The 27,305-nt window shown below is 47.6% G+C and overlaps 2 protein-coding genes across 8 annotated transcripts in view; one reads left to right on the forward strand and one right to left on the reverse strand.

The window, feature by feature from the left end:
- Positions 1–2,238: 2,238 nt before the first annotated feature.
- Positions 2,239–8,535, forward strand: LOC111844738 (lipid scramblase CLPTM1L-like). 3 transcript variants are annotated; one of them, XM_023813482.2, is made up of 17 exons: positions 2,248–2,907; positions 3,014–3,108; positions 3,196–3,367; positions 3,500–3,627; positions 3,767–3,845; positions 3,969–4,086; positions 4,303–4,397; positions 4,509–4,593; positions 4,676–4,782; positions 5,950–6,006; positions 6,658–6,708; positions 6,809–6,891; positions 7,227–7,261; positions 7,389–7,444; positions 7,522–7,566; positions 7,761–7,876; positions 8,010–8,535. In XM_023813482.2, exons 1-17 carry the CDS (start codon positions 2,719–2,721, stop codon positions 8,092–8,094), a joined length of 1,596 nt encoding a protein of 531 aa, XP_023669250.1. In that variant the 5' UTR covers positions 2,248–2,718; the 3' UTR covers positions 8,095–8,535. The 3 variants fall into 3 exon arrangements, 2 of the variants coding, with proteins under 2 accessions (XP_072572838.1, XP_023669250.1); XR_011993112.1 differs by lacking the exons at positions 6,809–6,891; positions 7,227–7,261; positions 7,389–7,444; ... (1 more) ...; positions 7,761–7,876; positions 8,010–8,535 and having other exon boundaries at positions 2,239–2,907; positions 4,676–4,812; positions 5,494–6,006; positions 6,658–6,709; XM_072716737.1 differs by lacking the exons at positions 6,658–6,708; positions 6,809–6,891; positions 7,227–7,261; ... (2 more) ...; positions 7,761–7,876; positions 8,010–8,535 and having other exon boundaries at positions 2,239–2,907; positions 4,676–4,812; positions 5,494–6,075.
- Positions 8,536–8,657: 122 nt separating this feature from the next.
- Positions 8,658–27,305, reverse strand: part of LOC111844688 (focal adhesion kinase 1-like) — a 57,454-nt gene continuing 38,806 nt past the window's right edge. For all 5 annotated transcript variants that reach the window (XM_072716732.1, XM_072716736.1, XM_072716735.1 and 2 more), the window contains 10 exons: positions 26,250–26,361; positions 22,193–22,279; positions 21,924–22,040; positions 21,708–21,839; positions 18,168–18,230; positions 16,829–16,868; positions 16,392–16,480; positions 10,170–10,325; positions 9,997–10,077; positions 8,658–9,414 (listed from right to left, as the gene is read on the reverse strand). In XM_072716732.1, coding sequence (XP_072572833.1) covers positions 9,202–9,414; positions 9,997–10,077; positions 10,170–10,325; positions 16,392–16,480; positions 16,829–16,868; positions 18,168–18,230; positions 21,708–21,839; positions 21,924–22,040; positions 22,193–22,279; positions 26,250–26,361 — 1,090 coding nt within the window. In that variant the 3' untranslated portion in view covers positions 8,658–9,201. The remainder of the gene's footprint in view (positions 9,415–9,996; positions 10,078–10,169; positions 10,326–16,391; positions 16,481–16,828; positions 16,869–18,167; positions 18,231–21,707; positions 21,840–21,923; positions 22,041–22,192; positions 22,280–26,249; positions 26,362–27,305) is intronic.

Genomic DNA, 27,305 nt, shown 5'->3' on the forward strand with positions numbered 1-27,305 from the left:
GCTTTGGACAAAAGCTCCTGATAAATAAATAAAATGAAAAAATTGTAGAATTTCATGATTTTTAGATGTTATATGAGGATTCACAAAATATTCAACATACTCTGCCCTGCCACATTTCCCCATCAATTCAGTCAATTATCCATCCCCTCCTCTCTTCTCCATCCCTTCTTCCTGTCCCCATCCCCTCCTCTCTTCCCCATCCCCTTCTCTATTCCCCATCCCCTCCTCTCTTCCCCATCCCTTCTTTCTGTCCCCATCCCCTCCTCTCTTCCCCATCCCTTCTTCCTGTCCCCATCCCCTCCTCTCTTCCCCATCCCCTTCTCTATTCCCCATCCCCTCCTCTCTTCCCCATCCCTTCTTTCTGTCCCCATCCCCTCCTCTCTTCCCCATCCCTTCTTCCAGTCCCCATCCCCTCCTCTCTTCCCCATCCCTTCTTCCTGTCCCCATCCCCTCCTCTCTTCTCCATCCCTTCTTCCAGTCCCCATCCCCTCCTCTCTTCCCCATCCCTTCTTTCTGTCCCTATCACCTCCTCTCTTCTCCATCCCTTCTTCCAGTCCCCATCCCCTCCTCTCTTCTCCATCCCTTCTTCCTATCCCCATCCCCTCCTCTCTTCCCCATCCCTTCTTTCTGTCCCCATCCCCTCCTCTCTTCTCCATCCCTTCTTCCTGTTCCCATCCCCTCCTCTCTTCCCCATCCCTTCTTTCTGTCCCTATCACCTCCTCTCTTCCCCATCCCTTCTTTCTGTCCCCCCCCCCCTCTCTTCCCCATCCCTTCTTTCTGTCCCCCCCCCCTCTCCATCCCTTCTTCCTGTCCCCATCCCCTCCTCTCTTCCCCATCCCTTCTTCCTGTCCCCATCCCCTCCTCTCCTCTCCATCTCTCCTTCCTGTCCCCCCCCCTCCTCTCTTCCCCATCCCTTCTTCCTGTCCCCATCCCCCCCTCTCCTCCCCATCCCTTCTTTCTGCCCCCCCCCCCTCCTCTCCTCTCCATCTCTCCTTCCTGTCCCCATCCCCTCCATCAGCCCACCGGCTACACACTGCCGCTGATCACTGAGGACTTCTCCTCTCCGAATCACCCCACGCTTCCATTCCTGTGGGTGATTCCACAGCATGGCCTCAGGCACACATGACGCCACATAATTATTTAGGATGAGTTAGGGCCTATTTTTGAAATGGCCTATTTTTCCATTTCTAATTGGAAACACAAGTCCTGGGCTGAAGACCCGGTGCAGAGCTTGTGTGGCGTAATGCTCGTTTGGGGAGGATTTCATACACTCTTGTTCCCAAAGCAGATGTGTTCGTCTGAGCTGCTTATAAGTCCATCTCTCAGTTTGACCGAAGTGTCACTTAGATATGTTAGCAGCAGCAATTCTAGCACTACTGTACAATCTACCTTAATGCCAGAGGCCAGACCCAGAGATCTGACTAAGAGCTCTATGAGATTTGTTGGCATTTAGAACTGGGGCAATAATTTATTTTAAGACCGCACTGCACTTAAAAATCGTAATTCATTAGAACACTCTATATTATGGAACAACTTACTTTCCGTATCTGCATATATTCTTCTACTTCTTGAACTTGTTATTTAAATAACAAAATTAGTCCCTGTACATTATTATGTTCATATAACTTGATGTCCACAGATTGTTTAGGCACAATGCTGTTCAATGTGCTCCAAACACTTTCTGGAGTACCCAACCAGGGCCCCGAACTCGTTATCTGACGATGGTCAACAGAAACGGTTTTGATCAGATGATTAAAATGGAACTTAATCGGTTACCGTGACAATGGCGCCCCCGTGTGTTTACTGTTTTCACTACTTAATATTCTATGTGAGCAGTAGAAATCCATATACAATGGTAGAAAAAAGGTCTTTTAATTGAACGATTTTCGTTGTTTCATTGATTTTCGTGTAACCTGTGCGTCATATCCTTTAACAAAGAACTAACAATGGCAACTTCACCGGTTCACATTACAGAGATTGTAATACAATACTAAAAACCCCAGTAGAAACATTAGAAAGCAACAAGAGAGGAAACACGCGTCCCGGCGTTATATATATATATATATATATATATATATGTCTCCAGTGACGGTGGAGTGTTCAACCTGACCCCACAGGGACGCGGGGTTCCCACGACAGGATTAGGCACCGAGTCTCCCCGCCTCCCTCGGGGCGCTTCCTCCCACCTGGCGCCTCACTAGGGCACACGTCGCCCCCTGCTGGTTAATAATGCATCTCGCACCAAAGTCGATCCCCTACCTCACTCAGCCTCTGACCAACCTTATTCTGCCATGACATACAGTAAAGGCACATAACAGAACACACATGCGACAGACCGGATTCCGCCAGCTGAGTAGAGCCCTGGTGTAGAGGATCAGAAAAGCAGCACTCAGATGTGCAAGTCACCCATAATAAAAGCACAGCGTCCGCATAACGGAGGAGAGGAGGAGTCAGCATGACAGCGCTCCAATACGTAAGCTTCGCAGTTTCAGTTAGGAGCTAAATAAAAACCTGGCTGATGGTCAAGGTTAGAATGTTATGCTGTTAGGACTGAGGCTCCCCCGCAGCATCTGTCGGTCCGATGCTTTGACAGCACATGCGGATGCTGCTGTCGGGTGCAAACTGCTTGCTGGCTCGACGTGACTGCTGCTGTTCGTCACCTGCGGAAACATAGAGCTTTTTCGAGCAGGCAGGGTTTTTTTCGGGGGAAACCTGGTCATGTTGCCTGCCTGCCGCTTTGCATCCCCGGGCGGGACGTCTCTCCGCTCCCTGCTCGCTGGGCTTTTTGCCGTCTATGTTGTGCATGCATCCTGGTTCATGTACAGCTTTATTTACACCAAACCATGCGAGATCTCCAAAAGCAACCTCTGCATCCCGTCCTACTTGGCAGAGAAGCCTCGGCTCCAGGTCTGTGCGGGAAAAAATGCACGAAATCTAATAAGTTACGTTTTGATGGAATTGGATTCATTGCTGAAATGCTGTTAATTCCGTCTTTTTTCCGTTATTAAAATAGCTCAGTATTTACACGTCTCTGCACCCCGATGCGGGCGGTGAACAAAAGCTCCTTCTGAAGGTCGATGACTTTGACATACGCTCCAAGTTTGAAAGGTGGGCGCTAGTTCCCCATTTAATATAGTTAAAATATAATCTGCTGTGATTAATTTGTTTTTCATCAAACATGTCAATTGGTGGAAGGCAAGTGAACGTTTCGCTGCCGGGGAAAGGCTTTATGGACGGCACGCTGTACGCCCTGGTGTTCCTGCACCGGGCTGGAGTGCCCATCTCGCAGGACCCCATGGAAGTACACCATGTTGTCCAGCTCACAAACCACATGCTGGTTAAACCTGCTAGCCAGGAAACGCTGCAGGTAAGACGGCCTACTCTCTAGAGGCAGAAGGCTCCCTGTGTCCTGGTCGGTTATTAACGCTGTGATTAAGATAAAATGTCAATGATCACGAAACTGTCAGTGAGATGCAGCAACGTGATGTTTCTGTCACAGGCTGGCGAGTCTGACGCAGCCCAGTCTGTCTCCCTCTGGCGGCCGCGACTTGTATTGCGCGTCATGTCAGAGGACATCCCCTTGGACACAGCGGCTCCTCCCACCGACTTGCGGCGCTACTTAAAGACGTAAGTCTCCCTGGGGACGCTCGCGGACGGGGATGGTGGCTTTCTGTGCCGTCGGCAGCAGGGACCAGGAGGCTTTAGAGAAGCACAGCTCACACAGAGAGGAGTGCGTACTGATGAGTCGTGTCTTGTACTCCGTCAGGCACCAGAACGGCAAAAAGATGCTCTACCTCCCTCTGCTATTCGTAAATGAACTGGCCAACAGGGTGCAGGACATGATGGTACGTAAAAGACCTGAGTGTGAGAAAGCAAATATAATCGCAGAATACGTCACTGAGAGATTTGCTAACTGGCAATGTGACAAGAAAGTGCGTCTGGAGAAAAAGCAGGCCCTTCTGTTCCAGGAAATAAAGAGCATCACCCCGGAAGTCCCCCTCAGCATCTCCTATGAGGACATTTCCCTGTGGAGACTTCGCCTCTGGATCCGTATTCAGGACGCCGTTAACAGTCTGCGGAAGCTGGGTGAGGGACTCACCCCGGTCAGGCGGCTGCCGGTCGCCCCGCGGTCGGACGACGTTTGAGGCCAAGGCCTGATTCTGGGGAAATACGGTCATCGCTAATTTAGCAGAGGCCAAAGGTGTTTTTTTTAATGAAGAATGTGTTCAAACCAGCATCTGTGATGAAAGATGCTCAGTAAAATGGCTGCAGTTTCTGTCTTTCTCACCCCCTCGCTTTTAGGTTTCTCGGAGAGAGACTTGGACGAGATTAAAAGCATCTTTGTGGACCCAAACCTGTCCTATCTGGCATTGGCTGGCCTCGTGGCTTCTGTCCACGTGAGTCTGTCCTCTTTTATGCATTTCATCGTATAATTCCATCACACTCTCACAGACGCCGAGCGGATCAGCAGCCAGGACTTAGAGAGCTGGATGATTTGTGTGTTTCAGTTCCTCTCTGACATCTTGGCTTTAAAAAACGACATTGGCTTGTGGAAGAAGGAGAGGAACAGGGCAGGGGTGTCCAACCCAGCAGGTAGCTGAGGCTCCCAATCTGTTGAGGCTGCAATTCTCAGACTGGCCAGCAGGTGGAATGCTGCCTCTCCTGTCCCTTCCAGCTCTGCGTGAGTGCTGCTGCGGGCTCGTGGTCCTGCTCTCCATGCTTGATGATGGACAGACCAGCCCACTCGTGCTCCTCCCCGCTGCGGCCAGCTTCGCCATTGAAGTATCTGGCCAGTCCCTCTGTTCTTGTACCCTGTATACATGGGCGACATTTGACTCTTGAGTCAGGGGGGGCAAGAAAAACATTTTAACGAGTAGGCATCAAAACAACATCCTACCATAGTGAAGGGCTAAACGTCGTCCACCAGGCGCGGCATCAAAGCGATTAACGGTCTTATACAAATCTACGTGAATGGTCCATTCAATGTTAAGTACTGCAATGTCCGAGAGTCTTTCCTGGCACATTGTGTTTCTCATATAAGTTTTCAGTCGGCGCAAGCAAGAAAAATTTCTTTCGCACGATGCGCTGTTCATCGGCACAGTTAAGAAGAGCTTAAAGAGATTGCCAACGTTGACAAGACTGTGGACTAGCTTTGACTCTTTGAACAGTGACAATCGTTCATCAAAACTCGCTTGTCCTGTTGACATAGCGTTGAAAAGTGAAAGTTCTGCACTCGCCATTTTGGCACTTAGCCATTTTGCCCGATCGATTGTCTAGTTTTCTCTAATTTTCATACCAACAACAAACTAACTTAAAAAATAAAGACGCAACCTATTGCTTAATTTGCTGTGTCGCCCCCTATCAACACGGAGACCTACAACACATAAAATACATATTCTGAAACAGTATTTTAACAGTGAATTCTAAAATTCCATGATCGGGATATAGGGGGGGCACATGCCCCCCCTTGCCCCCCCCTAATGTCGCCCATGCCTGTATACAGAGAAACACAATGTGATACACCAGGTCCTGAGTCATGGTTTAAGCATTGCCGGAGACAATGGTGGGGCTGGATTGGTACCACCCCCAAATGGGATTGGTGCCCCCTGGGTGCCCCCATTTTCATTGGCTCTCAGTGATGTCAATCATAGACCGCATGGTTACCCAAATGTACATTTGAGATACAGCTGTAATTTTAGCAGTTCCCAGAACTGCATGAATATACATGAATCATAGCCATAATTACGGTGTTATTTAAGAAAGTATGGTGTTTTTATTTTGTGCACTGAGTAGAAAAAACTTGGAGGCGACCTTCACTTCTCCTCTTTAGATGCACCCCCACATTTCAGTGGAAATTCAGGAAACTCAAAAGAGAGTAATGATTCATTAAAATGCACACAGCCTTTGCCTTGTCCTGTTTATTCTCGTGGCTGCTTTTGTGTCTGGAAGATCTGGAAGGCCTTGGGCGTCCGGTTCTTGTCAAGGAGAACGCGACCTGCGCCTCGAGTGAGTAAACGCTTAATCACCCTGCGCATGCTCTTCCGCTTCCTGATAGCAGTCAGGCCCCTACAGCCTTTTATGGGTTTATTTTGAAAAATGATTAACTGGTCAAGCAGTGAATCATGTTATCGTATGTTAAGTGAGTGGGTAATGCAGGTGGGGGTGGCACAGTTACCATTGTGATTAGTCCAGACCTGGGGGGGGGGGGGGGTCACATCTGGCTCACTATGTGTCACCCCGTGTGGTAGATGTGTCATTGGTGACTCTGTTTAAATGCGTTTGTGGGCAGATGGGCCCTTTTGAGGAAGTGCCTCCTGCCTCCTGCCTCATGCCCTGGGTTTCCGGAAGAGGCGCCGACAGGGGCGCCGTAAAGCAGGGGAAAGTTAGGACGATTCCAAGGGCCCCTGAGTGACTGCGGCCCTAGAAAAATATGGAATATAATCCAATTGATCTGGGTTGAGGGCCCGAAATCTAGTGGCACCGCTTGGAGCAGACACTGAATATGCAGAAATCCTTTTAAGCTGATGAATGGGCAAATGCGTTCAGGCAAATTATTCAAGTATTAGTTTTGGAAATACAGTGTTAAGGAGAGGAGTAAGAACATCCATTAAGAAAGCTTGAGCAAAAAGCCCCCCCACCCCTCGCCCCCCACCACAGCACAGAAAACAGGATGCGTCGGACACGAGGAACAACGAACAAGATCCTCAGGTGAGAAACACTGATGAGAATGAGATTCGTTTCATACTGTCTGCAGCTGCTCAGGATGTGAAGGTGCTGGAAAACTGAGTGTTTCTGCGTCCCTCCCCAGGCAATGAAGGGGCTGTCGTATGTGCTGTACCTGCTGTGCTTTGGGGCGTCTCTTTACCCTCTGCTGTGCATGAGAGTCAGAAGGTAAGGCAGCGCTCTGCTACTCGCATGATAGCTTATTGTAGGGCTGCATGATATCACATGGTCATCGCATGGCGCAATAATCACCAGGCTTCAGATGAGGGGCGTAAACTTTTGCCCGGATGCCGGCGTTTCATTGCTCTACGGACGTTTACTTATGCCCACAGTTGGGTAAGCAGATTAGCAGTAGGCCAAAAATACTAAGGAGAGGCGTATTGTGATGCCCAAAAGTTAGTAATCTGTATAAATTCTGTATATGATATTGTGCGTCGGATATCGTCTTAATTTATTCTCCTCAAATCCAAAGTAACAATTTTCCCGCTTCTCCCGTTCAACAGTCTGTACTCATGGCTGATAAGCAGCCTAGCCAACGGTAAGCCAGTCTTTCATCCTTTGATACGTAATGGGAGATTTGGGAAGATGCAGAGCGTGGGGGGGTCTGGGCTTCTTGCTTACATTACAGTCCAGACACACGATGAAGTTGTATCTGTTTTTGACAGGAGTTTATACGTCTGGCTTTCTCTCCATGCTTCCTCAACTCGTCGTTAATTACGAGGTTCGTAGCGGCGGATTTCCCCCAGGGATTGCCGTTATAGGTGCTGTGGCATCCTGTTAACACTCTCATTTCTGCAGCTGAAATCAGTGGCTCACGTATCCCAGAAGGCACTTATGCGTAACGTGAGTATTCACCATTCACCTCCCTTTTATTCCGCCGTCATGTTCTGGATTTGATTTATTTTATTTAACAGCAGATTGACAGTTATTTTAGGTTGCCATAATAGACAAATTGCTGGATTGTTTTAGGGTTTGGGCTCTTAGACTTTTGACCTCACAAGTTGGTGGACTCATCATTCTTCATGCTCCTTTTCCAGGTGTTCAGAAGCTCCATTAAGGGCGCGTTTGCCATCATCATCACCATGCCGACCGCCCACCGGGTCGCCTGCTTCAGAGACAGTGCAGTGCTCCTGATCTACCTCTACCAAAGATGGTGAGTCTTCATCAGTGAACGTTATTTCGTTACAGGACTACAGGCCAAATCTCGCTTCCAGTACAGTGGAAGCGGAGCTTAACAATAAAGGCTGTTATTCATAATGCAGATAAACTGTCCTTCTTCCCTGCAGGATTTACCCAGCTGACAAGACCAGACGTGGCGCTTTTAGAGGGCTGCTCTATGAAAGACCTGAACCCAAACTCCACCGAGACTAACGTGGCACCAGGGACCAGCTTCAGCAGCTGGCAGGGGAGGCCCCTTTCACGGGTGTCCCTGGTGTGCAAAATAAAACGAAGCCTTTAAATGCCTCTCGTGCTTCTCGTCAGGCTGCTTTTCTACATGATAGGACCAGGAACACCGTATATACTGTACATAGATGTTTGGGTGAGGTTTCAGTGCAGGAGGGAGTGAGAATCAGCCGGAAACGAGACGGAAAAGCAGGGAAAGGGGCGTGGAAGGAGAGCAGACGCGTGAGGAGCGAGCCTGCCCTGCAGAAATGCCACGTCAATAGCAGGCGTCACCTTTAAAAGGCCAAGAGAGAGATGCTGCTGTTTGTTTCTACTGGCCTGACGTGTGGAACATCTGAAAGCCTGGAAGGGACCGGCTTCTGAGAACCTCTGATGCTGAAGTTTCATTAAATCCATGTGTCATACCACCATGTGAATCCTGTCAGGATCTGAGACCTTCGTGAATCTATGCGGACGATTAGCTACTGTCTTTAGTGATGCTACTTTGTTACAAAGACTGGTATCACCACCTTAAAAAGGACAATTGACCATTTCTACATTTAGTTAATTTATTCATATTGAATTCCATCAATGTCCCCCTATATGATAGAGGTGGAAACAAATTAAAACAAAATATATCTATTTCGAACCCTCCACACAACGCCAAGAGTAGCACATTAAATGTGACCAACACAAAAGGAACCATAGTTTAGCATGAAGAATTGTGAACTTTTGGGTTTCCCAGGACTATGTACAGCGCAGCCCGGAGGTGTTTTCTACTGGAGGATCGTCTTCGCTGTGTCTGCTGATCTGTAGCTGAGCCCCTTACTTTTATCTGAATAAAATCTCCAGATACAAAAAACAAAAGAAAAGTACATTGAATCGCCACTGAAAACTCTGGGCGTGTCTCTCACAGACCCTGGGAGGGCGTGTCTAAAGGTACTGGGTGGGAGTCTTAGCAGAAGATCTGCATTCCCATTGGCTGAGCCCTGGCTGTAGGGGCTGCCCTTCCTGCCAAGCTGGTGCATGATAAATGTTCCATTCCAGTTCAGCCTGATTGGTTGTCTCCGTCTCACTCCGCCTCTCACGCTGGGGCTACTGCGGCCGTGGCTGTGGCGCCATCTTCAGGCGCACTTGGTCGATGACGTCCAGCAGGTTCTTGGCGTCCACGGCGAGCGCGTGGGCGGCCGTCAGCATCTGCTTCTTGTAGTCCTGCTGCAGGCTGGTCATGACGTACTGCTGTGCCAGTTTCATCTTGCTGATGAGGTCGGCCAGGTCTGAGTTCAGCAGCTTCTGGGCCATCTCCACCTGCGGGGGGTAAAATGAGCTCGTGGGAATTTTACTTCTTGGTACATTGTGTACTGTAGACAGTGAAATACTGTAGATGCATTTATTATGCAGTAAACACGATCCTTATCTGTTAAGCTACTGTTAAACTTCAAACATTATAGCATGTTAAACTACTTAAATGAAATTACTTCATCATGCTGTATTGTAGACATTGTTTTAATTAAGTCCAAATGAAACCATTGGAATCACTTTGCTCATGGGAGTTTTACTTACACAAAAATAGTCTGAAGGCAGAAGGAAAAATGATGCAGAAAAAAAGGTTCAGAGAGATAACCAATCAAATTGCAGAGGATGTGAGTCCAAGCAACTAGACGAGGCGTGACCAACCAATCAGATGTGTTTGTCCAACCTCCTCTAATTGCTTGGACCCAGTTCCTCTGCAATCTGATTGGTTATCGCACTGAACCAGTCATTTTTCCTTTTGCCCTCAGAACATTTTTGTGTAAGTAAAACTCCCACGAGCTTAAAGTGACCTCATTATAGCCTTTTATCCTGTATCTTCAGCAGTACAGAGGATTTACGCAAAGGTGTCTGCTTTACCTCTCTGTGTGACCCCGAAGGTAGACTGGGTATCGTTTCATCGACAGCAGCCAACAGCATCCTCAGTGCCAGGCCCACATCCTGAAAGTGTGACACTGTAAGATGCACATCTCCCCCCGGTGGATGGAGAAGGGCATGACAGTCCCTCAGCGCTCAGACTGAGCCCCCCTCACCTTCACCATGGGCACGTACTCCTCTGGGGGCGCCGGCTGTATTTTGCTGGACATCTCGATGACTGCTTTGACCAGTCCCATCACATTCTCATACACTTTGTCGTTGGAGCGATCCAAATTGGCTGTGGGAGGGGGGTTGATCTCCTGGGGCTGAATCTAGACAAATCACAGGAGGGAGACTTTGTTTGAGGGGACCATCATTACTTCCTCAACCAGGACTAATTATAGTCAACTAAGATTGATTAAAGACTGTATTTCTTGCATACCACAAAAAGGACAGACACGATACATGTCAAACTTAAATTATACAAGCAAACTTTTGGGACATTCCAATGCCTGAAAGATTTACTGCCACCATTAAAAATGTTGCACACAGGAAGTTATGCAAAGTCTTCGTAAACATGTATTCTACAGCACCCAATTGTCTTGTTTTCACCAGAATGGGGATAATGACTCAAACTCTTTTTCTAAATGTTTACGTTTCTTCATACTTCCAATTGAACACAGATACATAAAAAGTATGTTCATGGTCAGGCAGTGAATATATAGAAACCTAAACAGATCATTAAACAAAACCACAGCCAGATCACAGACAACACAGAGAAAACAAGCAGAGGAATTAGCCTCCCCAGCCTCACACTGGGCTCCCACACTGTCTCCTCAGGAACTGTATGTATACCAGAGGTGGAAAGTTCAAGTCCAAAAAGTACAAATCCAGTCCAAGATTTTGATTCAACCAACCAGCTGAGCACTCTGTGACTGTGACTGTTCATACGCAACTGGTGAGTTGAAACAAAACCTTGGTCCGGATTTGTACTACCTGAGCCTGAACATTCCGAGTCTGATGTTTATGCTACCTATATGTGAGGTGGCATTACTCATATTTTTCCAATTGAATTTATTAAAAAAAAACCTTCTGAAATACCTTTATAGAAGTGTTGATGTGAGCGAATAATAATTGACGAACACTGAGAAAAATGATTTGTAGACAACTGTGCTCCACCATCCTCACCTTCTGCCGGTTTTAATATTTGTCTTGGTTTTAAGAAATAAAAATGAATATACGTCATAGCGAAAAATGCCAATTATGGTCACAAATGGCAGATTATTACTATTATTATTAGGTTTAAAAAAAGTTAAATTAAATGCTATAATGATGAAGTTATTGCTGTGAAGCAAGGTGTGTTAAAGCTGCATGTTAGTATACAGCAAGGTGCCATAAAACAATCAGACCATGTGTAGCCCATGAACATGCACCGTTATGTGCAGAAACAGATGGGAACCTGTCACATGGCAATACCCGGCCAATCAGAAACCAGAAGGACTTGATATGAAAGAATATCCATCCAATCAGAATACCGACAGTAAATAAATACCTTTTAAAGGCAGAATGGTTTCATATATGCTTTAAGCCCTCTCCTTTGCAGAACTGAAATGTGTATTAATAGCACTAACCTCACCCTCGATATATTTGACTGGTTAGGTACAGCTCACTGTAGTACTGCGTTACACTACGTCACACACCTTTACGTTTAACACTCTACTTTCCACACTTGAGCTGCATCAGTCCTCCTGCATCAAACAGCTGGGCTTAAGTGCTTCTTGGGGTTAAAAACATGGACGCATCGGCATTCCATGACCACAATGACTTAAACCACAACCGGATGGCCAAGTGGTTCGGGGAGGGGGCAGAGATTCCCCCACCCCAAACACCTGCTGACATGTAATCCCACGAAGAGAGGGGGAATGTGACAGATGGAAACACACACATACACACACACACGCACACACACGCACACACTTGTCGGGTAAACATATCCTTATGGGGACCGCTTATTCATGTCTATGGGAAAAATGCTAACGCTAACTATGACAACCTTAACCCCCTACCCTGCCCTAACCTGTGGTTTACAACATGTGGTAAATACCAACCCGCGCAAACGCATGGATACAGACACGGACACACATACAGACAGGCACATGTGCACAGACACATAGAGAGACAGACACATACGCAACGAGACACAGACTGACAGGCACATACGCAACGAGACACAGACTGACAGGCACATACACAATGAGACACAGACTGACAAGCACATACACAACGAGACACAGACTGACAGGCACATACACAATGAGACACAGACTGACAAGCACATACACAACGAGACACATACAGACAGGCACATAAGCAACGAGACACAGACTGACAGACACATACACAACGAGACACAGACTGACACAGACAAACGGACACACAGACACACACGAAGGTCTTACCCTCCAGGGCTACGTTCAACAACAGTGAGGCACAGGGAAGATTGGGGGGGGGGGGGGGGCAGACGGCCCAGGGGAAAGGAAGAAAGAAAGAAAGAATTAATGTAAGAGGCATTACACGCGCTATGGCAGCAAAGCTAATGTCTGCACATGCTCAGTCTGTGTGGAACATCCACTTCCTGCCTCTTTAATTTTCAGTCCGGAAAAGACGGAAATTCCTGCTTTAAGAGGCTCCCCATGTCTGCCCTGTAGCAAAGCCAGTACTTTCTTTAGCTAATTCACGAGTTGCTGCCTGCTGAATGCCCCGCATCTCAGTGAACAGTGACATCTGTCCAGCAGCCTGCTGCTTCATTGTCCTTGTCCCTGTCATCTCCTCTGATGGCCTGAATACTGTGGCCTTTCCACTATAAACACCGGGGAACCGCTGCCCTCACCCCCACCCCCATTCCAGTGGGGGGCCAGCTGGGCCTGTTGCCAAGATCACAGGTGTGGGGTGGACACCCCTGATGAGAGACCTCCGCCTCAGTTTTCGGGAGAAGGGTGATGACTATGGTAAACATCATCTTGGTCACCGTTATCATCAGATGACAGGTGACCTTAAACATCTAAATGTACACGCCAGCCTACAGCACGTCAAGCATCCTGGAATTAACAGTAAATGACCATTAAGTATTTCATTACTACCTTTATTCAGAATGTTATCATTACTTGGTTATTTAGAATGATTGCAACAAGTGTAAATCTGCAGATCCTTGGCACCCTGACATGTTGTCCACTAACAACTGAAAAGTGAACACATCAAATCTCAGCTTCCTGCGAGGGTCAGGAAGCCAAGGAGGTGGCAGAACAACAGGAAACCCAGTCCACAGGGGTCACTGGTGTCACTGGGCCTCAGATCAGCTGACCTTTTAATTAGGCGTGACTGAATTATTCATTTAATTCAATGCAGAATGTAAACAATGTTTTTAAATGATTTCACACTATTTTTAGTGTGTTAATGTGCAATTTTAATATTAAAATAAATATACATTAATAAAATACTGTCCCATAATTTGATGATTCGTGACAACAAACCTGATTAGTCTGCATTTTGTAACGGATTGTTTTAAAGCATCTGTCATCCCTGCATCTGTCCCTGCATCTGTCACACTGTCCCAGCACCTATTCCTCTGTCTGCCCCTCTATCTGTCCCAGCGTCACTCTATCTGTCCTAGGGCTGGACAATAATTCGATATCAATATATATCGCGATAGAATTTTTTTCAATAACGGTGATACGATTTTTAAACACATTTCCGATATTTCGATATACATTTGAATATACCAAATGTATAGAGGGAACCGCCAAATTCCCCTTTGTCTTAGCATTTTCTCATCGGTTATGTCGATTCTTTTATGTCGCCGAACCCTAATATCTTGAGCACAAAAGAGGGCCAAAATCGCCACTTAACATCGGTTATCTCCATCCCCGTGACGATTCGCCGGCTTTTAAAAATGTATCACAAGTGCTAAACAGCGCGTATTCAAATCGCATTTGCATGGTAATTTGCTGAACAACGCAGCTGTGAAACGCGATCCAGGTAAAACTTTTTTAGACAGCATAAATAATATTGAAGCATTTGTTTTCAAGCAGACTGTTAAAGGCAAAAGCAACAAAGCATTTTAGACTTTGTAAAGAAACCATAGTAACCCCGTGTATGATACTTTTCAGAGCTGTGTCAGAGCGAAATGACTCGTGAATTTAATTTTGACACTGGTTAGCTTTTTGTAAAAACGAACTACAGTACACCCCGCAGGTTTTTTGTGATTTTGTGAGCGATCTTTGTATTTTCAGTGTTAGAGAATATAATTAAAGGTTTGTATCTAGAAACAACGGTGGTTTTTATTGTATACTGGTAAATCTCTGCTGTTAGTTGGTGCACATATGCCTTTTGTTAAGCAATATGTATGTCGGGGCCGGCTCTACACTGGGGCAAGAGGGGGCAACGCCCCCTTAAGCAAACGTCCTGCCCCCTTAAATCAAACTTTTAGAAGTTGAGGAAGAAAATAATAATTACCCACAAACTGAATATGGACAAGATTTACTACAGTAGCTGAGAAATCCATTGAAAAAGGCACAAACGAGATGATAAGTTTCACTTCTTGTTCGCTCTTTCCCTCCGCGTTCTGTTTGTGCGCGGGCTCACACGGCACTCGGCAGAGATCCCCCACTCACCCTCCCCCCAGCTAAACATCCAATCACTGTTAGTATGCAAATGAGCCAGTTTCTCAGTAGGCAGGGCAGAGCGAAATGAGCTGCGCGATTGCGGGAGGTTTAGAGGAAGCAGCAATCTCTCTCGTCAAAATCATCATTTTGTCTATTTGGGGGGGGTCTTGATCGGGGGGTACTGTACCCCCCAGTACCCCCCGATCAAGAACCCCACAAATAGACAAAAATAGCAGTTTGGGGGGGGGGGAGGTCTTAACATTTTTCTTTTGTTTTTTTTTTTTAAGATAACCTCACTTTGTAGGAAAATTTTATGTAAAACGATTTCAGACACCCCTAGTGTGGACCGTACCATTTTAACCACCTCGGCGCTAGAAGCAGCTTAGCCAGTCGGTTACGTCATTCATTCTCATTGAGCGACTTGTTCGTTGTGATTTCAAGATTCTTTATTCGTCACATACATAGTTATAACAAGTACAACATGTAGTGAAATGAACCCTGACCGATCCTATTTTTCAGTTTTATATTTCAAGACTCGGTGAATTGATTTTTTCTTTTTCATAACTTAGCCTACCCTTTTTAGTTTTGGTAATATTGCCAATAGTGAAAAGTGTTTTGTTGGGTTCAAATATGTTTGATATAGGCCATCCAATTAAGGTAAACATCATGTTTTTACTTGTTTTAATCTGATGAGGAATATTTTATTATATTTTTTGTTGTTTTACTTTTCAGTTTTCCCCCTGAGGGATTGCCACCTTACTGTGGTCAGGGGCTTTGCGTGCCTCAGTGACCCTAAGAGCTACACCAGCAGAAGCTTAGCCTTCAGGTGGGACACCCAAGTTGGACAGGTCTTAGGGTAGAGGCCTGACAAAGTGCAATCCAATTACATGACAAAAACAGTTATCCAGAGCACCACCCCACCCCTTTCCCGCCTTTGTCGCCACCATGTGCCCCCTTCACATTTCTGTCTGCCCCCTCATATATGCATGTCTAGAACCGGCCCCGATGTATGTACATATTTATAGCATGCCGATCGCGTCAAACAAATCTCGGCAATGCCAAAAACACCAAAAACCCGTGCATGTACATTCTCAGTTATTAACGCACATAAATAAATTTCAAGCACATGTTAATATATTGCTGCCATATTGGTTTTCGGTTATCTCGATCATCGGTTATCTCGACGCTTTTTGGCAACCCCCTAGGCCGGCGACATAACCGGGTTCGACTGTATATGAATAATCAGCCTGTTCTAGTTTAAATGGAAATATATTATTGTTAATAAGCTGAGTCTGAGAGTTTTATTTATCTGATAGTTTATTTCACATTTCTTGTTTGTAAAGGCTAAATACAAATAAAAAGTGAACCTTATTTTTTTTTGTACTGTTTTTATTTAAAAAAAATGATATAATTTTAATAGGAGGAGCCTGGAGGTATTATAGACTTTGCAAATTCAGTTTGCAGACATCCATTGTGTGTGTCCTCGGCAGTTTTTTCCTGAGGCTTTTTAGTATTGTCCATATCGATATCGGAATTATATCGTATCGACCAAAATTAAGAAATATATCGTGATATAATTTTTTGCCATATCGTCCAGTCCTAATCTGTCCTATGTGTCACTAGCCAGAAGGCCACCAATCACATACAATGTGTCCCACGCACAGCCAGACCCCAGCCTGCGATTACACCCCCCGCCCCCCAATGGCCACAGCCTTCCCCCCCCCCACATCGCCATACCTTCACTCCTTCGTTGTAGCTGTCCGCAGAATTCACGCCGGCGTGGGGGGCTCCAGGTCGGGGGGGCTTCCTGGGGGGGGCAGTGTGATCTGGAGGGAACCGCACAACATGTTTACTAGGGTTCCCTCCCCCATCCCACCCCCCATCAATCGGCTTCGTCCAACAGTGTGATGAGATGTAGGTGCCAACGGTGAGCAACACCCTAACCCACCAACAGGTGGTGCCACTGAGCGGTGACAGGGAGTGGAACCCTAACCTGAACTGCAACCCCAGGCCAGGCTACCGTTCTCTCGTTCCCCTCGATAGCAGCCTCCCATCCCCAACCTAAGCTACACCGGCGTAGCGCTGGCCAAACCCCCTCGGCACCGTGCCGTAACACTGCGTGTGTGGTGCTCAGACAGACAGACCTCCATTAGCCGTGCTGCTGGGGAATTTACCTGGCTTGCCGATGGGCTGGTAGACGTGCTGGTTTCCTGCCTGCAAAGAAGAAAAAAAAACAGACCATTAAAAATCCTGTATGGTAGGTGGGCGGCACTGACGTCTTGCTGCCTCTGGGGGGCGATCTCTCTCATTAGCTAGGATCCACACAGAATGCAGAGAGGAGGTTAACGACAGGTGGAGACTGACCAATCAGGGCCATGGGCTGTAAGGGTCGCTCTTTCAATGACTCCCACTCTGCCTGTCGGTAGTTTCACGAAACCATAACACCCTTTCATCCTCTCCTACCCCGGGATTGAACCTGAACCCTGAAGCCTGGCTCATGCTCCCTCTTACATGCGATTGGCTACCCCCCCCCCCCTTCCCAGAATGCCATGTGTGAGTGATTGACCCCCACGGGGATCCAGGCTTTCAGCAAGAGCTCAGATCCAGGTCCCGGTCACAGAAGGGCGACCTGATCAGCACACGGCTTGGAGCCATATTCCAGTACGGAGAAACATCACACCCCGAAGAAAACAAAAACGACCAAAGTCCTTAGCAGCAGACCTCTGGTGCCTCAAGCCTGCACAGATACCTCACACCCAGCAGCTTGCCAGGGTTAATCGGAGAAGTGTTTTGGAAAGTGGGAATCAGATCCTGCTCCAGAAATTATGGTAACTGTTCTGCTAACTACCCAGGGAACAATCCTGGATATCGTGACAAGCTGCTTATTGTGGCCAGACTCTGTCTGCGGAGGCTGGAAGCGTCCCTGTGTGCCCCCGGGGGTGGGGTAAACCCACACGGCTGGGTGGGAAAAAGAACATTTATAGCAAATTCCAGCTGAGGGTTTTAATCTATCCACATGGACGTCTCTAAGCAAAGCCTGAGGAGGAGCTCAGACAAAGGGCTGATTACATAACTCTGAGAAAGGGGGCATCGTCAGGGCAGCAGAACCCAGAGACATGGGACAAAAGACTGGATCCCTGGATCCTCAGATGATCTGGTGGATTATTCAGGGACACCGACAAGAATCACGTGTACAGCCACAGGAGGATGGTACCTGAACATGCCGGATGGTACCTGAACACTAAAAGGTCTGCTGCCCGTCCAGGTCGAAACATGGCATGAGACCCGCCGGCGGGCCAGGGTTCGAGAGAATGCTCTCCAGGCTCCTGGCAGCTGGAGATTTTCAGAAAAGCAAGACGACTGTGGGCTATGAAAGTGGGAATTCCCCAGGATAGTGGATTCCCATCTGGAGGCGAATGGGAGCGAGCGAGCGAGTGAGGGAGGGAGCGAGTGAGCGAGAGAGTGAGGGAGGGAGCGAGCGAGCGAGAGAGTGAGGGGCCAAGGCGAACTCACCGGCCCCGGCAGGCTGCCCTCCTCTGGGTCGGCGCTGGCCCTTGAATTCCTCGGCTCCGGCTTCTGGCGAGGAGACAACATGGGGGCATCAGTGGCTGGGAGTCAAAAGAGGAGCGGTGAGCGTATTCGCGGGGGGGGGGGGTAGGTTTATCATGAGAAAAACCAGCAGCGAAACCAGAACTGGGAGCACATGGAGAACGGGCCCGGCACCAAGCTGGGGGGGGGGGGGTACCAGCAACCCCTCCGCCCCCAAACGCGCTCGGGCTATCCGGAACCGAGGACTGCAGCACATGCTTCAGACCTCGGCGTCTCAGACCCAAAACCCTATGAGGTGCTGTCTGAGGAAAAGCTTTAAGCTAAATTATATAACATATCAAACGCAAGCAGAAATGCACCCCCCCCCCCACACCCCCGACCATATACCAGTTTTCCAAAGCAGGCTTTGAAAACGTGCTGCATCCTCTGGATCGTCCTCGGGTGAGATGTCTGTTGCCTGAAGTGCAGGAAGGCGCTGCAGGGCATTCCAGAGGCGGGGGGGCGGGGGGCACGACTAGCCGCTACATTCCCTTTTGCTCATGGCACTGGCATTATATGCATTCGGCTGACTCACGCAGCCGGCTAGCTCCGTCTCCCCGCCCTCCTGCCCCCCCCCACATCTCTGCCCACCCCCTTCTCTCCTCCAGCTACGGCAGGAATATGGTTATAAACTGCTGGCACTTTTCAAAAGATCTTTTATTTCCGCCATATTCCTCTTGCTGACTCCAACTAAACGTTGACTAGTATCCCAACGCGCTGCGATTCCAAACCTCTAAATCTACAAAGCGAAACGCAGGCACCTTCCCCCGGGTGCCAGTAAAACAATTGGCGTTTATTTCTATATATTTTTTAAATCTCAGAAGCTTGATTGGAGGTGTAGGTGAGCCACTCCATCAGACGTTCGTTAGTTAATGACACAGTGCGACTAAAAACACCAGCGATTTAGGTCAATCCTCCCCTACAACATCTGCACACAATTAGTGACCCAATGGCTTCCTTTCACTCATTTTTAAGATACATTTTTGTCCGCAAAAGAAGCCAGTTCTGGGAAATCTCTTTTGGAGACCTTCGCAGCGTTTGATAAATGGGCTTCTCTCGTTCTATAACACGCATACCACTTCAAAAACCACTTTGCTGAGTGAACATGAAATGTCGTCCCATTGAGTGACGACATCGAGGGCCACGTTGTCTGGAAATAAAGCGCTTTACCCCGAGTATCACTGAGCAGTGTTACGGCACCCTAAGGATTAAGGTGCAGAGGACTGCGTTAAATACTGCGTGAATGCTGCGCTTTTTCAAGTTAACACTACGCAAAAAAACTTTCGGAGATAAAGACAAACTTGTAGAGAGCCATAGTTATTCTGATGAGAAAGACAGTCACACAACGTGCCATCAAATTCCAAATCTCCAGCTTTTGCAAAGAAGTCAAAATATCTGTAGGTTCCAACGTTTCAGTCACAACTTTGGGCTGCTGGTTATTTATATTTTTGTTTCTATATATCGTACCTCAGGATTACTGAGCAGACATTAATATTAACCTTTGGAAAACCACAGTCCTGACTGATGCATTTTAAAAGCAAAATACAGGGTGTACGAATCTGGCTAATTAATATTAATACGGGTCAAAGGTTTATTGCGGGTTTTTCGTCTCCCTCCGCGGTTTACACAGCGGAATTCCGTACGTCTCTCGGAGGAAAGAAAAACAGACACTGCTGTCCAACCCGTTCCTGCGGGGGATTCCGCGGAAAACCACGTAAAATGAGGAAAACACCTGCTCCGGAGGTCCTGCCTGCTGGGCCAGAGTGCCCCGCTACTCCTGAGATGGGTTTAGCGAAGAAGCGCTCAGGAGGGGCCCACCGCAAACCACACGGGCGACCTCACGCCGCGTCCCCTTTGGAGAAAGATCTCGCAGACGCTAAGTGACACACACGTGTGCTGGGAGTCCGGTCGATGTGGGAGGGAGCTGCCAAACAGCTACAGGCCGGGTGAGATTTACTCAAGGAAGCCATTTTTTACGTTGTGTTTGGCAGCAGTGCTGGAATGAAAATAATTTCTTCCTTCGCTTCAGGAAACAGCTTTTGACAGATAAGCTGGGCCCCGTCTGCAGCCGTTCTGAAACATCTGTTTCTGCAAAATGTTCAGAGGACGTGTTCAATTCCTGCCAATGAACAACCAACCAATAATCACCCCCCGGCATCTGAGGTTATTTGCAGAGAATCACCCATGTGCAGCTTAATGAAGCATCTTCATAATCACGCCCCAATAACTGTGATGAGTCAGAACATCGACTATAATCTGTCTGCAAAGCTGCTTCACAAGATGATGTTCAGAGCACCTCTGGATAATATTTTTGGTAAAACCCTGAACTAATTCCATATCCCTAACTGCAACACACACACACACACACACACACACATGTAGGGTAAACATATCCTTATGGGGACCGCTCATTCATTTCAATGGGAAAAATGCTAACGCTAACTATGACAACCTTAACCCCCACCCTGCCCTAACCATAACCATAAGTAACCTAACAAAATACAAGAGTTTTTGCATTTTTAGTTTTTTCATAGCAGTCACTGATTTTTATAAAATAGTTTTCCCTTATGGGGACCGGTTTCCTGAAAACCTGAAAAATGGATATTTATCACGTTATGGGGACATTGTGTCCCCATAAGGATAGGTAAACCCGCTCACACACACAGACACAGACAGACACACACACACACAAGTTGGTCTTCCTATCTAAATGGGGACCGTCTATTCATTTCTATGGGCAAAACTCTACTCCCAACATGACGACCTTAGCCCCTACCCAGCCCTAACCTTAACCATAAGTAACCCTCTCTAACCTTAACCATTTAATCCCTCTCATTACCTCCCATTGAAGTATCTGATGGCGATGCGAAGAACAGTCTTCCCTTAATCTTCAAGCTGAACTTTCATACCAGAAATTTATCCAAAGGTTAAATTTCCTGCCAACGTATTTCTATATCAGACTTTCCACTGACAGTTTTAAAGGATAATTCCCACTAAAACTACTGCTAATCACTTTTCCACAATTTACTCCACAGTCATTAAACCGCATTAAACTCCAAGGATTAAATTTGTAGCCCAACAGAAATTCAGTGCAATGGGATTGCTTTGCTTTTGTTCCTTCTCTTAATAAGATTACTACACGTCTCAATGAATGTACAGTAAATAGCTGAGTACTGCCATGGCAACCTAGGGCCAGGGAAGCAGGGGATGCTACTCAGGCGGGAAAATATAAAGCAGAATCATTCACTTGGATGCACTGCTGATGCGAAACATCGTGTGATGCTGGGTGGGGCCGATGCGTGACATTCAAACCTCCCATTGGCTGCTGATGACATCATCTCCTAACAGGTGGCACTACAATTGCTGGTCAGCAGATTAAAAGGAGGGTAAGAGCAGAGCCCCAATAAAAGCCGGTACTCAGGATGCATGGCATGCGATTCCATGCATGTGGGGTTGCGGCATTACCAGGAGACGCTCCTCCTGCTCCAGCCAGCGCTGGTCCTCCTCCATCTGCTGCTGCTGCAGCGAGAGCTGCTCTTCCATTGGGTGGGGGGGCAGCCCCTGGCCCATTCCTCGCCGCTCCAACAGCCCCCCATCCTGCACCAGAGACATGGGGCACTCACTCATCTGTGTGACACCAGTACCGGCCCCTCCCTGAAGAGGGCGCCACCTGACACTCACCTCTGCACTGGAGGGCCACATGGGTATGTCCTGCGGGTGCAGGTGGTTCCGGGTCTCCTGTGGGTCCAGTAGTGAGGCCTGTGGGAACTTCCCGTGGGGGGCAGCATAAGCGGAGACCTGGAGGTGACAGGGAGGTGCTAAAACGGGGGCATCATCATACAGGTAGCAAGTGCCACTATATTTCAGCTTCTGCTTATCCCAACTTACCCCCCATGACACAGAGACGGGTAGAGCTGAGAGCGAAGCTTGGGGTCAGAGGGCCCCCATACCTGGTAATGGTTGTGCTGACCCCCATGCTGGGGACTGGGGTAGAACCCCTCACTGCAGCGAGGGCTGGGGTATCCGGGGCGGCTGGGCTGTGGGGGGGGGGGGGGGGTATTGTAAAGAAGGAGGAGAAGAGAAGGGGTGTGACTGTGATTGGCTGACAGGAGATGCCCAGAGGCAGACAAACAAACACCATACACACGGGACAGGGGAAACACCATACACAGGGGACAGGGGAAACACCATACACAGGGGACAGGGGAAACACCATACACAGGGGACAGGGGAAACACCATGCACAGGGGACAGGGGAAACACCATACACAGGGGACAGGGGACACACCATACACAGGGGACAGGGGAAACACCATGCACAGGGGACAGGGGAAACACCATACACAGGGGACAGGGGAAACACCATGCACAGGGGACAGGGGAAACACCATGCACAGGGGACAGGGGAAACACCATGCACAGGGGACAGGGGAAACACCTTACACACGGGACAGGGGAAACACCATACACAGGGGACAGGGGAAACACCATACACAGGGGACAGGGGACACACCATACACAGGGGACAGGGGAAACACCATGCACAGGGGACAGGGGAAACACCATACACAGGGGACAGAGGAAACACCATACACAGGGGACAGGGGAAACACCATGCACATGGGACACGGGAAACACCATGCACACGGGACAGGGGAAACACCATGCACAGGGGACAGGGGAAACACCATACACAGGGGACAGGGGAAACACCATACACAGGGGACAGGGGAAACACCACGCACAGGGGACAGGGGAAACACCATACACACGGGACAGGGGAAACACCATACACACGGGACAGGGGAAACACCATACACAGGGGACAGGGGAAACACCACACACAGGGGACAGGGGAAACACCACGCACAGGGGACAGGGGAAACACCACGCACAGGGGACAGGGGAAACACCACGCACAGGGGACAGGGGAAACACCACAGACAGGGGACATGGGAAACACCACGCACAGGGGACAGGGGAAACACCACGCACAGGGGACACGGGAAACACCACGTACAGGGGACAGGGGAAACACCATACACATGGGACAGGGGAAACACCATGCACAGGGGACAGGGGAAACACCATACACAGGGGACAGGGGAAACACCATACACAGGGGACAGGGGAAACACCATGCACAGGGGACAGGGGAAACACCATACACAGGGGACAGGGGAAACACCATACACAGGGGACAGGGGAAACACCATACACATGGGACAGGGGAAGCACCACGTACAGGGGACAGGGGAAACACCATACACAGGGGACAGGGGAAACACCATACACATGGGACACGGGAAACACCATACACAGGGGACAGGGGAAACACCATACACAGGGGACAGGGGAAACACCATACACATGGGACAGGGGAAACACCACGTACAGGGGACAGGGGAAACACCATACACAGGGGACAGGGGAAACACTATGCACAGGGGACACAAAAAATATCACACGCACAGGACACGGGAATCAGCTTTTATACGGGATACTGGAATCCATGGATATCTATGTGAGACACAGGAAATGGGAAAAACCATCCACTGAGAAACACCATCAATTTGGGACACTGGTGCATGGTAGGACTGTTTTATTCCAGGCGAAGTATAACTAAATGTTTGGCAGAGACCAAACTATGAATCCAACCTCCATATGATGGTAAGAGCAGCCTGCATGATACAAGGGCCATGATTATCTTGTTAACAAGCTTTTCGCTTTAATTTTCATTTATCCTGCTCATTTGACGACTGTTCGGTAATGTCACTCTCCAATCGCACAGGCGGGAGTCAGCTTAACACATGCCTCTGGGTGGGGAGAACGTTTAAAAATGAAAACAGATTAAATCAGGCTGAACACAGGGCATCAGGTGGCATGATGGAAGTGACATGTGTCACCGAGATGCCCTTTCAGTGGCTGTGTGGATGTTAGTGTGGTCTATGCAGCTAAAGCAGCTAATGCAGTGAATGCAGTGTGCACAGATAATGCAGGGGAAGCAGTGTACACAGTTAATGCAGTACCCATATAACGAGAAGAACCACGCCAACTTTGAAAGGATTAAAAAAAGAAAAACAAATCATGGCGGCATATGATCGCCATCTAATGGACAAAAAACAGACAGCACAAGGGTTCATGAGGATTTGTAACATGCTGTGGCAAAATCAGGACGTATATTTCATTACAATGTGAATCGTTTTTTAAATAGCACTGAATGGAAAAACAGCAACAGATATAGGCCAAATATTTACATCTTATATATATACATACATACATACATACATACACACACACACACACACACATAGTATATATACAGTATTATATATACAGTGGTACCTCAGAACTCGAACTTAATTCGTTCAGAACTCGGGTTCGAATCCTAAAAGTTTGAGTTCTGATCAAATTTCCTCATAGGAAATTAATTGGTTCCCTGTTAATTAATTGGTTCCCTGTTCCAAATAAATTACACCTAAATATGGTTTTTATTTAGCAGTTAAACACAAAATGAACAGGATAAAACAAGAAGAGCATATACTTAACATATCTAAGCACATTTATCAAAATAGTAATTTGTAAAGTAAGAAAAAAACGCCGTGCGTGACATTTTTTTCAGAATTTTTTCTTTCCAAAAGATATTTTTAATAAAAAAGCACTATCACCAACAAACGATGCTATCACAGCAAATGCGTGGCTGAAACTGAAGCGTTAACCTTTCTTTCCGCTGAGAGACGTGCCGCGTGACTCATTTCCCCGTGCATACAATAGGGTGGGGTGAAAAAATTCAAAATTTCCAATAGTGCGGAAAAATTGTCACTGGACCTCGTTATTAAACATGCAAAATATTTTTGAAATAGGGTAATATTTTCAGGTTCTGCAATGCGATCAAAGTTTTCACCTGTCACATCAATGGGTAATATACACTATCCATTGTCTATACTCATCGGTGTTGAGTTTGTGCACTTTCACAACATAATAATCACTACAAAATACCAACATTCAAGTAACGCAGATTTTTACTGAGAATCAGCCATACACATACATTACATTGCTCTGTGGCTCTACGTGCATTACAATTAATCACCTGTCACATCAATGCGCAGATCCACTCTACGCATCATCCATATCATAACGCAATGTAAAATTGTTCCTCAGTGCCACAAAATTAAAAGTATTAAGCATGACAGTCAAAATGGTTAGATACACTATATTACCAAAAATATTGGGACACCTGAATTCAATGATTTGACCCAGATGGATAAAGCGGTATAAATGATAGACAGTGTATATTGCCAGTATGTCAGTGTAAGCATGCTCCTGTGGTATAGATAATGGATAGTGTATATTGCCCATTGATGTGACAGGTGAAAACTTCGATCGCATTGCGGAACCTGAAAATATTAACCTATTTCAAAGACATTTTGCACGTTTAATAACGAGGTCCAGTGACAACTTTTCCACACTATTGGAAATTGCTATTGGAAATTTAGATTTTTTCACCCCACCCTAGCGTACAAGTTATCTTAGGTCCGCGTTCACGGTTCGACTTCTGAGATTCAGATCGAGTTCTAGGTAATTTTTTTTCAAACTGTTTGGTTCGACTTTTAAGAAGTTCTAATGAGTTGTAGTACTGAGGTACCACTGTATGTATACTGTATGTATGTGTGCGTGCATGTATATGTTTGTGTGTATATATATATATATATAAATATATATATACACACACACACACACACACAGGAAATGCTTGACAGGGAGGTCTGAAGCTGTTTTAAATTATCTCATTCCTTCACACCCTCACCCACTGATACAGTGAATCTCCCCCTCTCTCTGGGCTGTGCCACAGTGCCCCCTGCTGGTTAGGTACTTAGTGATACAGTGAATCCCCCACTCTCCTCAGTGGTGCCGCAGCGCCCCCTGCTGGTCAAGTACCCACTAAAACAGGGAATCCCCCATCCCCCTCGGCTGTGTCCCAGCGCCCCCTGCTGTTCAGGTACTCACTTTTGGGGGAGCTTCATCAGTTCCGCCACTGTCCCAGGACGCAGGAGCCTGTCGCCTCATCTCGGTGCGGATGCGCTCCTCCTGCTGAAGCTTCTCCTCGTCCAGGATCGTACTGTAATGAGGGATGGGGGGGGGGGAATCAAAAACTGTGCCGAATAAATCTCTCTTCACAAGCCAAGCCAGAGCGGAAACATTCCCAGGAAAAAGATGACTTCAAAACTCTGGATGGACGGCCCACTCAGAGTCCGTAGCGTGAGAAAGCGTGACAGAGACAGGGGGGGGAAGTCAAAATAAAAGAAAATTGAGCGAAATAAAAACAGACAAACCGGGGAACGGAAGGGTTAACGGCAAGGCAACGGCCCTCTGTACCTCCTCAGCTCTGTCTATAACGTGCTGAGATTGGGGGGGGGGCAGCTCTCCAGAGAAGATTCCAGGCCATGCGAGACAGATGGCGAGATCAGTTTCACACAAGTAGGGCACAACTCTAAAATTACTTTCTCTTGTCAGCGTTACCGGCATCTTCAGCTGTATGGCCTGGCCCATAAGGGCGGGGGGGCTGGGGGGTTAAATAAATCTCGCCGAGTTGGACAAATGCTCGGGAGACAGGAACGTGTTCTGCTGCTCATATTAATACATCTCTATAGGAAAAGTCCCAGAATTACCCTCTGTCCTCCCCAGCCTACTACAGACAGAGCACCATTTACAAATCCTGCCCCCCCAGGCCTACAGCATGCTCTGGACTTCAGTCCCACAATGACCCGGCATGTGAGGTGTAGCGTGTGAACAGGCAGGGGGGGCTCAAATCACGTCCCCCCACAGGGGTATTTCTGGATGAGGCGGTTCTTCTGTTGGATCCGGTGTTGCTGTGCGTGGGAGGGCCAGCATGAGGGGAAGGGGCACGGTGACCCCATTCCCCAGTGCAAACACAATGTCCTGCAAAACCAGTCACTGCCCCCCTCGGACACTGGACAGCATCACTATCCGAATGGCTCAAGAGCTTAAAGGAATGATACATGTCTCAAAGAAAAGCACAAACTCCGACCGGAGACTGGAGTG

The sequence above is a fragment of the Paramormyrops kingsleyae genome, chromosome 9 (genome assembly GCF_048594095.1).
Source record: "Paramormyrops kingsleyae isolate MSU_618 chromosome 9, PKINGS_0.4, whole genome shotgun sequence".
NCBI lineage: Eukaryota > Metazoa > Chordata > Actinopteri > Osteoglossiformes > Mormyridae > Paramormyrops > Paramormyrops kingsleyae.

What these genes read in the sequence shown, in the direction of transcription:
- LOC111844738 (XM_023813482.2), top strand. Translation starts at nt 2,719, where the DNA reads ATGTTGCCTGCCTGCCGCTTTGCATCCCCGGGCGGGACGTCTCTCCGC. An exon ending in GAACGCGACCTGCGCCTCGA is followed by an intron (nt 6,007 to 6,657) that starts GTGAGTAAACGC and finishes CCCCCACCACAG; the next exon opens with CACAGAAAACAGGATGCGTC. An exon ending in GATAAGCAGCCTAGCCAACG is followed by an intron (nt 7,262 to 7,388) that starts GTAAGCCAGTCT and finishes TGTTTTTGACAG; the next exon opens with GAGTTTATACGTCTGGCTTT.